This window comes from Syngnathus scovelli, unplaced genomic scaffold (assembly GCF_024217435.2).
Source record: "Syngnathus scovelli strain Florida unplaced genomic scaffold, RoL_Ssco_1.2 HiC_scaffold_45, whole genome shotgun sequence".
NCBI classification, from domain to species: Eukaryota; Metazoa; Chordata; class Actinopteri; order Syngnathiformes; family Syngnathidae; genus Syngnathus; species Syngnathus scovelli.
The window spans coordinates 220,405-235,352 of record NW_026061549.1 but is presented as its reverse complement, the minus strand read 5'-3'; the positions used below and the strand labels follow the sequence as shown (position 1 = coordinate 235,352).

Sequence of the window (14,948 nt, the reverse complement as noted above, 5' to 3'; positions counted from 1 at the left end):
TCGCGCAGTAGATGTTCTGTTAATATCTAGTATTTATACAAAGTCATAATTTAAATTGCTTTCAACCTTCATTCATCGGTTCAACCAACATTACTCGCTCTTACTACCAACTTGTATTGATTTAACTAAGCGTTTAATACTTCCTATCAGGTCTCAAGGCAAGATTTGGCAAAATACAGTTTCAGCAAATCCAATTTTGCCAGGGAACAAAAATAGATTAAATAAACTAAATAAGTCTTCTTCCCAATAAATAAATCAGAAAAGTCTGTCTTGTAACCAGTCCTCTTCAAACAAGTAAAGTCTGCCCATTTTGTGCCGTAGATTTTGTGTCCATGCCTAGTATTTAAACAAAATCATAATTTAAACGACTTCTTGCCTTCATTCACTTTGGAAATTTGGAATTGCAGCAAATCGAATTTTGCCAGGGAACAAAAATAGATCAATTAAACTAAGTCTTCTTCCCATTAAATAAATTAAAAAAGTCTGTCTTGTAACCAGTCCTTTTCAAACAAGTAAAGTCTGCCCATTTTGTGCCGTTGATTTTGTGTTAATGCCTAGTATTTATACAAAATCATAATTTAAAGGACTTCATTCCTTCATTCACTTTGGAAATTTGGAATTGCAGCACATCAAATTTTGCCTGGGAAGAAAAGTAGATTAAATAAATTTAATAAGTCTTACTACTTCCCATTAAATAAATTAAATACGTCTTACTTGTTCCCACTCCTTTTCAAAACAGTAGTTTAAAACGAGGGCCCTTCACTCAACCTTTAACCCTATTTATTCACCTTCTAGGCTAAGTGTTAAAGGCTAAGTGTTAAAGGCTAAGTGTTAAAGGCTAAGTGTTAAAGGCTAAGTGTTAAAGGCTAAGTGTTAGAGGCTAAGTGCCAGAGGCTAGGCGCCAGAGGCGAGTTTTTGTGGGCTGAAGTTTTAGTGGGGTTAGTGTGAATACAATCCAAAAGAATACAACAGAATACAATACAATAGAATATAATACATAGATTAAATTCAATAGCTCTTACTACTTCCCATTAAATAAATTAAATACGTCTTACTTGTTCCCAATCCTTTTCAAAAAAGTAGTTTAAAACGAGGGCCCTTCACTCAACCTTTAACCTCAACCCCGCACGTCACATTGTGTTGTATCTGTGAATGTTGGTTGTGGCCAAATGATAGTTTTCTTTCATTCGTTTAGGTTCCACGGTGTTTGTTGGCTATGTTTTCCACTGTCAGAAGGATGAAAATACAAAGTACAACGCTTGGACGTGGGCGAAGACGTCACCGGTGAGTCCTTCCTTCCTATTTATTTACCTTCTAGATGCTAGAGGCTAAGTGTTAGAGGCTAAGTGTTAGAGGCTAAGTGTTAGAGGCTAAGTGTTAAAGGCAACACAATACGAACAACACAACACAATACGAACAACTCAACACAATATGAACAACACAATATGAACAACACAACACAATACGAACAACACAACACAATACGAACAACACAACACAATACGAACAACACAACACATTACGAACAACACAACACAATACGAACAACACAACGATACTGCACTGAACAACACGATACCGCACTGAGAAACACGATACCGCACTGAACAACACGATACCGCACTGAACAACACCATGCCGCACTGAACACCATGCCACACTGAACAACACCATCCCGCACTGAACAACACCATGCCGCACTAAACAACACCATGCCGCACTGAACAACACCATGCCTCACTGAACGACACCATGCCGCACTGAAAGACACCATGCCGCACTGAACGACACCATGCCGCACTGAAAGACACCATGCCGCACTGAAAGACACCATGCCGCACTGAACAACACCATCCTGCACTGAACAACACCATCCCGCACTGAACAACACCATCCCGCACTGAACAACACCATGCCGCACTGAACAACATTATGCCGCACTGAACAACATTATGCCGCACTGAACATTATGCCGCACTGAACAACACCATGCCGCACTGAACAACACCATGCCGCACTGAACAACACCATGCCGCACTGAACAACACCATGCCGCACTGAACAACACCATGCCGCACTGAACAACACCATGCCGCACTGAACAACACCATGCCGCACTGAACAACACCATGCCGCACTGAACAACATTATGCCGCACTGAACAACACCATGCCGCACTGAACAACACCATCCTGCACTGAACAACACCATTCCGCATTGAACACCATGCCGCACTGAACAACACCATCCCGCACTGAACAACACCATCCCGCACTGAACAACATTATGCCGCACTGAACAACATTATGCCGCACTGAACAACACCATGCCGCACTGAACAACACCATGCCGCACTGAACAACACCATGCCGCACTGAACAACATTATAACGCACTGAACAACACCATCCCGCACTGAACAACACCATGCCGCACTAAACAACATTATGCCGCACTGAACAACATTATGCCGAAATGAACAACACCATGCCGCACTAAACAACACCATGCCGCACTGAACAACACCATGCCGCACTGAACAACACCATGCCGCACTGAACAACACGATCCCGCATTGAACACCATCCCGCACTGAACAACACCATGCCGCACTGAACAACACCATGCCGCACTGAACAACACCATGCCGCACTGAACAACACCATGCCGCACTGAACAACACCATGCCGCACTGAACAACACCATTCCGCACTGAACAACACCATGCCGCACTGAACAACATTATGCTGCACTGAACAACACCATGCCGCACTGAACAACAACATGCCGCACTGAAAAACATTATGCCGCACTGAACAACACCATGCCGCACTGAACAACACCATCCCGAACTGAACAACACCATGCCGCATTGAACAACACCATGCCGCACTGAACAACACCATCCTGCACTGAACAACACCATCCCGCACTGAACAACACCATGCCGCACTGAACAACACCATGCCGCACTGAACAACACCATGCCGCAATGAACAACACCATCCCGCACTGAACAACATTATGCCGCACTGAACAACATTATGCCGCACTGAACAACATTATGCCGCACTGAACAACATTATGCCGCACTGAACAACATTATGCCGCACTGAACAACATTATGCCGCACTGAACAACATTATGCCGCACTGAACAACACCATGCCGCACTGAACAACACCATGCCGCACTGAACAACACCATGCCGCACTGAACAACACCATGCCGCACTGAACAACACGATCCCGCATTGAACAACACCATGCCTCACTGAACAACACCATCCTGCACTGAACAACACCATCCCGCACTGAACAACACCATGCCGCACTGAACAACATTATGGCGCACTGAACAACATTATGCCGCACTGAACAACACCATGCCGCACTGAACAACACCATGCCGCACTGAACAACACCATGCCGCACTGAACAACACCATCCCGCACTGAACAACACCATGCCGCACTGAGCAACACCATGCCGCACTGAGCAACACCATGCCGCACTGAACAACACCATCCCGCACTGAACAACACCATGCCGCACTGAACAACACCATTCCGCACTGAACAACACCATGCCGCACTGAACAACATTACGCTGCACTGAACAACACCATACCGCACTGAACAACACCATGCCGCACTGAACAACACCATGCCGCATTGAACAACACCATGCCGCATTGAACAACACCATGCCGCACTGAACAACACCATCCTGCACTGAACAACACCATGCCGCATTGAACAACACCATGCCGCACTGAACAACACCATCCTGCACTGAACAACACCATCCCGCACTGAACAACACCATCCCGCATTGAACAACACCATCCTGCACTGAACAACACCATGCCGCACTGAACAACACCATGCCGCACTGAACAACACCATGCCGCACTGAACAACACCATTCCGCACTGAACAACACCATGCCGCACTGAACAACACCATCCTGCACTGAACAACACCATCCCGCACTGAACAACACCATGCCGCATTGAACAACACCATCCTGCACTGAACAACACCATCCTGCACTGAACAACACCATGCCGCACTGAACAACACCATGCCGCACTGAACAACACCATGCCGCACTGAAAAACACCATGCCGCACTGAACAACATTATGCCGCACTGAACAACATTATGTCGCACTGAACAACACCATGCCGCACTGAACAACACCATGCTGCACTGAACAACATTATGCCGCACTGAAAAACACCATGCCGCACTGAACAACACCATCCCGCACTGAACAACACCATGCCGCATTGAACAACACCATGCCGCACTGAACAACACCATGCTGCACTGAACAACACCATGCTGCACTGAACAACACGATCCTGCATTGAACAACACCATGCCGCACTGAACAACACCATCCTGCACTGAACAACACCATCCTGCACTGAACAACACCACCCCGTACTGAACAACACGATCCCGCATTGAACAACACCATCCCACACTGAACAACACCATGCCGCACTGAACAACACCATTCCGCACTGAACAACACCATGCCGCACTGAACAACACCATGCCGCACTGAACAACACCATGCCGCACTGAACAACACCATGCCGCATTGAACAACACCATGCCGCACTGAACAACACCATCCTGCACTGAACAACACCATCCCGCACTGAACAACACCATGCCGCATTGAACAACACCATGCCGCACTGAACAACACCATCCTGCACTGAACAACACCATCCCGCACTGAACAACACCATGCCGCACTGAACAACATTATGGCCTACTGAACAACATTATGCCGCACTGAACAACACCATGCCGCACTGAACAACACCATGCCGCACTGAACAACACCATGCCGCACTGAACAACATTATGCCGCACTGAACAACATTATGCCGCACTGAACAACACCATGCCGCACTGAACAACACCATGCCGCACTGAACAACACCATGCCGCACTGAACAACACGACGTCGCACTGAACAACACGACGCCGCACAGAACAACACGACGCCGCACAGAATAACACAATACCGCACAGAACAACACAATACCGCACAAACAGTTTTAGATAATATTACGTCGCAGTCATGTGACGCGGACATGACGTCAATAGGCGGAACTCACGGCAAAATTATAATCCGTGGGCGTGGCTTGCAACAGGAAGTAGGAAAGCGGCAATTCTGGCAAACAAGACACAGCGGTTAGTAACACGATGACTTACAAGGCAAATATTTTTGTTTTCAGCTTGCAACTTGACCGTCTAGAGCGTACAAGGTAATTACAACTGTTTTTTTTTAGCCCTGAAAAGCAAGGGAGTGTGGCGTTTGGGAGGAATGTCGAACTCGGCGTCTGCTTCCAGCCACAGACGCCAAATTTCGACGATTATTTCGACTGGTCAACGGTTGTAAATTATTGCGTTGACTAAAAACTTTATTTAACTCTACTCTTAACTTTGCCGTTTCAGATATGCGGGTATTACACCGCGGAAATGACGTCAATAGGCTGAACTCTCGCCAAAATTCAAATCTGTGGGCGCAATGGCCTTGAGCGAGACACCGGATACAAACACGACGATTATCAACAGAAATATCTTTATTTTCTGCTTGCAAGTGGACCGTCTAGAGCGTACACGGTAAGTACAACTCATTGTGTTTAAAAAGATTTACGTTTGTATAGTTTGCGTTGCGTTGTATCTGTGAATGTTGGTTGAGGCTAAATGTTAATGTTTAATTTCATTCCTTTAGGTTCCACGGTGTTTGTTGGCTGTATGTTTTCCACTGCAAGAAGAGGCTCGTATCATTGACCAGCAGGAGCTACAATGGTGAGTACCCCTTTCGTCTTCCATTTATGTTAAACACTTCCTATTTCATGTCTAACAGTACTCGATTTAACAAATAACCATAAATAAATACAGTGTGGGCAGTCACGTTAACATATGTGATTATCCTGCCTAATATGTTTATCACAAATATGTCACTAATCACTAATATGTTTATTTGTTTATCACAACACCTTTGGACCTTCAGCAATCGATTATTTCCCTTCATCTACATAGAGACAGAACGATGGTGTCTTAAACATCTCATTCATTTCACCAAATAACTTCACGCAGGTGGATAACGGCCGTCTCGGTCACGCTATGTTGCGTGATGCAGTTTTGAAGAACCAAATGCATTTATTCAATGAATAAGTCAAGCTAGTTCTATGTTTATGATGTTGTAAGTTACGGTACCGATTGAAGTTGAGTTCGAAGCCAGTGGAAAACAGCGCTGCGTTTTTGCTCTCCAGGTACAAATGTTGTGATCTCTGACTGACGACCGGGCGAGACTCGAGTAAGAGATGTCCAAACGAGCTCCGGCAGGGCGGGCCAAGGCGGAGCGAACGGACGCCCTTCAGGCCGCCAATGACGAGCTGAGAACCAAACTGATGGACGTCCAGTTAGAACTTCAGCAGGAGAAGAACAAGGTGAAAACCTCAACAGACAGACACTGCCTGCCTCCCTGCCTGCCTCCCTGCCTGCCTCCCTGCCTGCCTCCCTCCCTCCCAGTTTTCCCGATGTAGATTAGACATGCGTGTGCCATGACTGTGTCAGCCTACATCAACAAATGCACCGAGGACGTCAGCACCACTAAGAATATCATCACCCGGGGCAACCAACGACCCTGGATGACTGAGGAGGTACGTCAAACGCTACGAGCGCGGAACTCTGCCTTCAAGTCTGGCGACAAGGAGACACTGAGGACAGCGAGAGCCAACTTGAACCGTGCCATCAGGATAGCGAAGCGAGACCGCAGTCGAAAATTTCAGGATCGTTTCCACGACGTCAAAAACATCAGGAGTATGTGGCAAGGCATACGGGCGATTACAGACGACAACTCACCCTCCCCCCCCCGGTGGGTGTAGTTGATGCTGACTTTCTAAATGGTCTAAATAACTTCTTTGGGAGGTTCGAGGCACTAAACGGCACTCCAGCAGTTAAAACTGTCCCCCATCAGGAAGAGGAGGTACTCTGCCTTGACTCCGCCGATGTGTTGAAGACCCTGAGGAGAGTCAACCCCTGTAAGGCCCCTGGCCCGGACAACATTCCTGGGCGTGTGTTCAGGGAATGTGCAAGTCATCTGGCTGGGGTCATCACAGACATTTTTAACACCTCGCTGGGCCAAGCCACAGTGCCGGCGTGCTTTAAGACTGCCTCCATCATTCCGGTGCCGAAGAAACCTCAAATCACCTCATTTAATGATTACCGGCCTGTTGCACTGACTCCGGTTATGATGAAGTGCTTCGAAAGGCTGCTTAAAGGTCACATCGTTTCCAGACTCCCCCTATTATTTGACCCGTTCCAGTTTGCCGACCGGCAAAACCGCTCCACTCAGGAAGCCATCTCCTCCGTTCTTCACCTGAGCCTGGCTCACCTGGAGGAGAAGAACACCCATGTGCGGAGGCTGTTCCTGGACTTCAGCTCAGCGTTTAACACCATCATCCCACAGCATCTGGTAGGAAAATTGGAACACCTGGGCTTCAACACCCCCCTTCGCAACTGGCTGCTAGACTTCCTCACCAACAGACCTCAGTCAGTCCGGGTCGGACAGAACACCTCTGATGTCATCACCCTCAGCACAGGCTCCCTTCAGGGCTGCGTCCTGAGCCCCCTGCTGTGCACCCTGATGACACACGACTGCGTCCTCAGGTTCACCACCAATCACATCGTGAAGTCAGCAGACGACACAACGGTGGTGGGGCTCATCAGAGACAACAACGACCTGGACTACAGAGAGGAGGTGGAGCAGCTGGTGGGCTGGTGCAGAGAAAACAGCCTGATCCTGAATGAGGAGAAGATGAAGGAGATCATCGTCGACTTCAGGAAAAAACAGCCTCACCACGCTCCACTGATCATCAACAGCTCAGCTGTGGAGGTGGTCAGCAGCACCAAATTCCTGGGGGTCCACATCACAGAAGACCTCACCTGGACTATGAACACTACGGCACTGGTCAAGAGGGCACAGAAGCGCTTGTACTTCCTGCGGAGGATGAGGAGAGCCCACCTGCCCCCACCCATCATGAGGACGTTCTACAGGAGCACCATAGAGAGCATTCTGACAAGCTGTCTCTCTGTGTGGTGTGGAGGCTGCACCGCCTCCGATTGGAAGAACGTGAGGAGAGTGGTGAGGACAGCAGAGAGGATCATAGGGGCTCCTCTTCCCTCCATTCAGGACATTTCATCTCAGCGCTGCATGTCCCGTGCCCGTAACATCATCAATGACCCATCACACCCCCACCATGGACTGTTCTCCCTGCTGCCCTCTGGGAAGAGGTTTGCAGCATCCGCTGCAGGTCCACCAGGTTCTGCAACAGCTTTTTCCCTGCTGTCATCAGACTGTTGAACACTAGAACTGTTGAGCTCTAAACTGAACTCTGCATCACACATTCACAGAACTGTACTTTATGACACTACGGACCTCTATCTTGCACTATCTCGCACTACCAACTTTACTGAACTTGTATAAACCCTTTAAATAGAAGTTTAATACATGGTTTAGCATTCCTCTGCACACTCTTGAATACTGTTTTGCCTACTTGCACTATTGCATAATTATCACTGCTGCACTTTATACTTATTTTTAATATATATATATATATATATATATATATATATATATATATATATATATATATATATATATTTTTTTTTTCATAGGATATGTTACTTCTATTCAACTGCAATATCACTACTTTGTTGTAAGACGTATGCAACGGAATTTCGTTTTGTATGCACCATGTGCAGACAAGATGACAATAAAGTTTGTCTAAGTCTAAGTCATGTCAGGTCAGCTGTCTGGAGAGAGAGAGAAGTCAGGACCTGCGGGCGGAGCACCACCGTGCCACCGCCGCCATGACGGAACTCAAAAGCAAACTCCATGAGGAGAAGCAGAAAGAGTTATCCATTACCAGGGAGACATTACTGCGGCAGCATGAAATGGAGCTGATGAGAGTGATCAAAATCAAAGATGGAGAGATCCAGCGACTGAATGCCTTGGTCCTCAGCCTGAGGGACGGCTCCATGGACAAGGTGATCCGCTCTATCCGTGTCTGACTATCCGCACGCCACGTCGGGCTTCGATGCGGCCGCTACCGTATTGTGTAGCTTGTCCCCAGTAAGCGTCGCGGCGCTCCGTTGCGGTCTCAACGGCCCGGTGTGGCGCAATGTCTGCTCAGGTGAGGAGGGGGGGCGCTTTGCTGGCGGAGGTGGAGGAGACGCGGCGGTGTCGGGAGACCGAGCGGCGTCGCCTCCACCAGGAGCGCGGAAGAAGCCCTGGCAGCGGCCCAGCAGGCCTGGCAGTCCCGAGCGGCCGAGCTCCGATCGGCTCATCACCAGCATCGGGAGGAGCTGAGCCGAACCAAGAGAGACTGCGAGAGGGAGATCCGCCGACTGGTAGGACTGATCAGATGCGCGGTGCGTGGCTATGTTCCCAATTTCGTTGTATACCTGCAGTGCAATGACACCTAAGGCATTCTATTCTATTCTATTTCACAAGAAGAAAATGTCCGGTTGCTCGCTTCGCTTTTGTCACAGCAAAGGTGTTCTAGTCGATTCAAGAAAAAAATTGGCCGGTTGCTCTCTTTGTTTTTGTCACAATTCTGGCAAATGAGTTTGCCCGCCTGCCTGAGCGCTCCCCGTTTGTACATCCAGACGGATGAGATCAAGCTGAAAGACAGAGCGGTTAGTGTTTTGGATGAAGCCCTGGGGCCGGCCACGTCCACCGCCTTCAGCTGCAGACTCAGGCTGCCGAGCAGCAGATCGCTGCCCTGAGGGATTCCCAAAGGGCGGGCCTAAACTACCCTGGAAGTGGGGTCAACGCCGCTACTAGCAATCCTCTTCATTGCGTAAGCCACCTCATCACACACTTGCAGTACGCATGACTTAGTTCGTTGCTGGAGGAAGGTAGCACAAAAACAGTTTTGAACTTTGAACGAGTGCTTGTGTGTGTGTGTTGCGGGGCGTTTTCAGTCTCAGGAGGATCGGGACACGCGACGGTTTCATCTGAAAATCGCTGAGCTCAGCGCAGTCATCAGGAAACTGGAGGATCGAAACGCCCTGCTTTCTGAAGAGCGCAATGAACTGGTAATTTATTGACGGCACGCTTGAAGGTTTGCGCTACGTTTGATGCGCGCCATCCAGCGAGGCACCCATTGCGCTTGCTTATTAGTTGAGCGGCGCGGCGAGTCGGTTGCCTGGTAGATGTCTTTTATTGGGAGCCAAAGCCACGATTCCGTTCAAACCGATGCAAAAGGAATGGATACGTTCTGGCCCGCGTGTTGTGCGTCTTTCACATCCCGCACTTCATGCTTGCAGCTAAAGCGACTGAGAGAAACAGAAAGCCAGTTTCTGCCACTCCTGTACAAAAACAAACGCCTGAGCAGGAAGAATGAAGAACTCTCGCTGGTGCTGTGTCGCCTTGAAAACAAAGTGCGCTTTGTCACCCAGGAGAACGAGGAGATGGCAAGCTTGGTAAGTCGACGCGGACAACGGCGGCGTGCCAACAGAGTCCACTGCATTTGTGTTCCACAGAGAAGGCCTAGTTCGCTCAATGACCTGGACCGCGGTTGCGGCCAGCAGGACGGTGAAATGGAGTTCCTTCAAGTTGTGGAGCAGCGGCACATCATCGACGACTTGTCCAAGGTCTTCAGGCAGGCGACTCGGTGCACGTACGGCAGCGCCGCGCTCGCTCGCTGTCGCCAGGAAACCTTTTCCGTCCAAAGCTTGGCCGGCGGCCGCCATCCAAAAAATTGGCCCCTTAAATTCCGACCTTTCAAGCAGGAGCATTGTGCGCACGCGTTTGAACACGCTTTAGACTTGTTTTGCCGTTTTCAGCAGCTCAAAGCTCCCGTTTTGTCAGCGCCTTTGCCACTCGCTGTGCGCTGAAAACGACGGACTTGCCCGGCTGCTCAGCCCGTCAACCATGAGCCGCGAGCGCGACGTCATTGTCCGTAGGCAGCTAGTGGCAAAATGCACCCTGTTAGAGTTGCGCTCGCTCCAACTTATTTTGCAAGAACCACACGGGAGACAAGTAAGTTCTTTTGGACACCTGCAGGTGAAGAGTCCATCCGTTGTACGAATGAAGTCTGACTCTCGGCTCCTGCACGAGCATTTTAATTAAGAGAAACAGGGTGGGTGTAAGAGTGGATTGAATAGAGGAAGCCCTTGACCTCTAGTCAAAACATAGCAAGGGGTGTTTTACGACTTTGTGTAGGAAGGGATAAGCGATAGGGATAAATAAGGGATAAATAATATTATTTATTACAGGTCGCAGTCAAAGTCAAAGCAACACAATGATACGATAAAGATAATCTGGAAAACCCTGACACACCCTGTAGTTGTCACTTTTGGAAAAGACGAGCGTCCCTCCAATCATCGCCGGTGACGTGTTTTTCAGGCTCTGGAGACAGGAGCTCATGTCAGAAATGTCATTGTGAGTCGCGTTTGTTTCTGCGCCGGAGCCGTTCGTTCCCTTTGCATCCAAAGAATCTCAAAGGCGGATTATTTGTGTCGACAGGAGAGAGATTTGCTGCTACGATACCGACGTCGAGAATCTCTGAGGAGGAACAAAGCGTGAGGTCCTGCAAGGTGAGTCTGTTTGTTTGCGGCTGCTTGGTGTTGCGCAAGATGAAATGGCCTTTTTCTCGCTATCGTTCCTCTCGTCGATTCATCGTGAGGTGTCGCTTCAGTTTGTTCAGAGAGATGTTTGCTTCCGCGCCCGCAGGTCATCGAAACATTTTACGGCTACGACGAAGACGTGTTGGTGGACCCGGACGGATCGTCCTTGTCTTTTCACACCGACAGAACCCCCGACACGGAACCCGAAGAGGTAGCCCGCCATTTCTGCCAGCGTATTGGCACCAAACATTCCTCTTCAGCCTGGAATCGGACTCGTCTTTGCGTCGCGGGTGCTTTGTCGCCGGTCTGACTGATTCTGGTACTAGTGCTGTGTTGCATTGGTGTGTGCATGAAGAGGCGGAGCTTCGCTACCGCCAGCTGACGCAAGAATATCAAGCGCTGCAACGAGCCTACGCTCTGCTAGCCCAGACCAGCGAAGGGGACTACGACGCCGAGAAGGAGATCAAGGTGGCGCCCCTTCCCGCAACCCCCGGCCGGGTCGCAGCCTCCCCGTTCTCACCCAGCCTCGGGTGTTCTCTGGTCTGAAAGGAGGAGGAGGAGCCTCCCTCCTCCTCCTTTCAGACCAGAGAAAAGCTGATGGTAGAAATGGGTCACTATCAAAGCAGAGTAGCAGATCTGGAGTCAGCGCTGAAGCAACAAGGACAGGTAAGCTCATCAATGAGCACACCTTTTTCTCAGACAAAATAGCTACATTCTTCAGTCACTCATCCGTCTGGCATTACTGGACCAACCCCCCCCCCCCCCCCCGAACGTGGCTGGGAAAATGCGGAGAAAAGCAAATGTCATTTTCCAGTCAACCAAAGAATTTGTGGATGAAAATGACACAACATTCCAAAGCTGTCCACGCGTTTGTCTCTTCTAGAATGTCAAGTGGGTGGAGGAGAAGCAGCTGCTGCGTCAGAGCAATCAGCAGTTGGCCGAAAAGGTGACGGAAAGAAAGGCGCTGGGCGGAGTCGCTTGGCGTCACACCTGTCGGGAAGCCCCGCAGATGAGGTCTGACTGTCTTTTCAGGTCAGGCGGATGGAGGCGGAAGAAGCGCGTCTGAAAGAGCACATCCAGGATATCCGAGACCAAAACGAACTGCTTGAGTTCCGCATCCTGGAGCTGGAGGTGGGAAGACTCGCACAAGCGTGTTGAGGCCAGAGATGTGACGGACGGACGGACGGACGGATGCATGCCTCTGCCTTTCAGGAGAGGGAGTGGCGCTCCCCCGTCTTGAAGTTTCTGCAAGTCCGTTTCCCAGACGGCCTCAGCCCTTTGCAGATCTACTGCGAGGCCGAGGGCGTGAGCGTACGTAAGGCGTCCCTCGCAACCCTAACCTTAACCCGAGGTCCCAGAACACCTTACATTGCTCCTTGCGCCTTTCCCCCGGACATCGTCATCAGTGATCTGATGAAGAAGCTGGACATCCTGGGCTATAACGCCGTAAGTGTATGTCGAACTCCTTATGTTCGCACTCCACGAGACTCGGCGGCTCAAATGTGACTTTTGGAAGGCTTTGCGCTGAAAGAAGCTTGTTGACGCTGTGCCTTTGGGCTCTTGCAGAATCTCACCAACGAGGAGCAGGTGGTCGTGATTCACGCCAGGACCCTTCTCACCCTAGCCGAGAAGGTAACGCGCACGTCCACGCACGCTCTCGCATTCTGCTTATGTGACAGCAGCCTTTCCTCAGTGGTTAGAATACATCAAAGTGACCAAGTCAGCACTTCAACAGAAGATGTTGGACATTGAAAGTGAGAAGGTAGACAGACACGCGACATCAGCCAAGGGGAACTCCGGCAATGTGCCCCAACAATTCTGACCTTGAGCTGTGCTAGGATATGTTCTGCAAGCAGAAGGGCTACCTGGATGAAGAGTTGGACTTCAGGAAGTGTTCCATGGACCAGGCTCATAAGGTAAGCCGCCCTCAAATCTCCCGCCGGACCACTGATGGACGAGGATTGCGGCCCAGAGGATCCTGGAGCTGGAGGCCATGTTGTACGAGGCGCTACCGCAGCGGGACTGCCCCGCCACGGACGGCGAAAAAGCCAGCCACGCTGGCGTGAATGACGTGCTGACGGCGGATCAGAGAGAAGAGCTTAGGAGCGCCGTGGACCAATGGAAGCGAGCCCTGATGTGCGAGTTGAGGGAGCGCGACGCTTGCATCCTCCAAGAGAGAATGGATCTGCTGCACAGCGCGCAACAGGTAAGGGCCCAAAGCCAGCCCGGCACTTACTTGCACGCTTACTGGCTTTTGAATGCCACTTTCCATTTGTCCGTCCTAGAGGAACAAAGAGCTGAAAGAATTCATCGAAGCTCAGAAGAGACAAATCAAACAATTGGAGGAGAAGTTTCTGTTCCTCTTTCTATTCTTCTCCTTGGCCTTCATTCTGTGGCCCTAACACCAGCTGGTGAGTGAGCTCCAGCGGCACCGCACTCGACACCTCCGATACACTGCCAGCCGGTCTCAGACGTTGGCAGACGCTCCGATGCCAACGTATACCCCCCGCCACGGTGACAGAGGCACCGCGTCACACCGGCGCTCATCCAATCAGAAGGCAGGAAAAGCAAATTCACATGCAGGACACTTTTGAACCAGAAGAGAGCGCCACAAAAAACGGTTGTTGCCCCAAACGCGCACTAAAAAGGGTCAGAATAACAAGAGTCCCACTGGCCAGCCGGGGCCACCCGTCCAGCTGTTTCTTCAGGGGGGAAAAAAATTGGAGTCACCGGTGAGTACATTTTGCATTTAGCTCTGCTTTTCTGCTTCTGTCTTCAAGTGTGTGGCATCCTGCGATCAAAGATTCAGCCAACCCCAAAGCGGTTGACCTCAACGTCCCACCACCATGCCTACCAGAGCAGGTGACGTGATGCTTTGGACATCCTTCCGTCTCAGATGCCCAAAAGTACTCTTTGCCACATCTGCGGCAATACGGTGTCTTTTCAAAGGTGCAAATAAATCCAGCGTGGGCGGAACACGCACGTCTTCGGTTTTTCCCGCTTTGTTTGTGTGACAGCTGTTGTGAAAATTTTATACAAATAAAGTTGTATAGTACAGGTTTGGCCAAGCCGCAACTCCCGAACCGCATGCGGCTCTTTTATGTTCATATCAACATTTGTGTGTGTGTGTGTGGGGGGGGGTTGTGCGTGTTGGCTTCACTTGAGTTCAATTAGGTATTTTGGTCAAAAGCGCATGTGGTGAAATTCCACAAAGTAGGATGGGCAAACACATTTCTTTAAACTATGAGTGTCAATTGGGCTCTCGAAATGGCAGGGAAA

The 14,948-nt window shown here is 49.8% G+C and overlaps 1 protein-coding gene across 1 annotated transcript; it reads left to right on the top strand.

Annotated features, from left to right (window-relative positions):
- Window positions 1-6,355: 6,355 nt before the first annotated feature.
- Window positions 6,356-14,689, top strand: LOC125968128 (janus kinase and microtubule-interacting protein 3-like). Its single transcript, XM_068649838.1, has 15 exons — window positions 6,356-6,481; window positions 8,841-9,080; window positions 11,781-11,880; window positions 12,025-12,137; window positions 12,252-12,335; window positions 12,553-12,615; window positions 12,702-12,800; window positions 12,882-12,979; window positions 13,061-13,115; window positions 13,236-13,301; window positions 13,363-13,431; window positions 13,508-13,585; window positions 13,642-13,875; window positions 13,955-14,080; window positions 14,450-14,689. Exons 1-14 carry the CDS (start codon window positions 6,356-6,358, stop codon window positions 14,069-14,071), a joined length of 1,542 nt encoding a protein of 513 aa, XP_068505939.1. The 3' UTR covers window positions 14,072-14,080; window positions 14,450-14,689.
- The last annotated feature ends 259 nt before the right edge of the window (window positions 14,690-14,948 follow it).

What these genes read in the sequence shown, in the direction of transcription:
- LOC125968128 (XM_068649838.1), top strand. Translation starts at nt 6,356, where the DNA reads ATGTCCAAACGAGCTCCGGCAGGGCGGGCCAAGGCGGAGCGAACGGAC. An exon ending in TTCAGCAGGAGAAGAACAAG is followed by an intron (nt 6,482 to 8,840) that starts GTGAAAACCTCA and finishes AAGTCATGTCAG; the next exon opens with GTCAGCTGTCTGGAGAGAGA. An exon ending in TGCTGCACAGCGCGCAACAG is followed by an intron (nt 13,876 to 13,954) that starts GTAAGGGCCCAA and finishes TGTCCGTCCTAG; the next exon opens with AGGAACAAAGAGCTGAAAGA.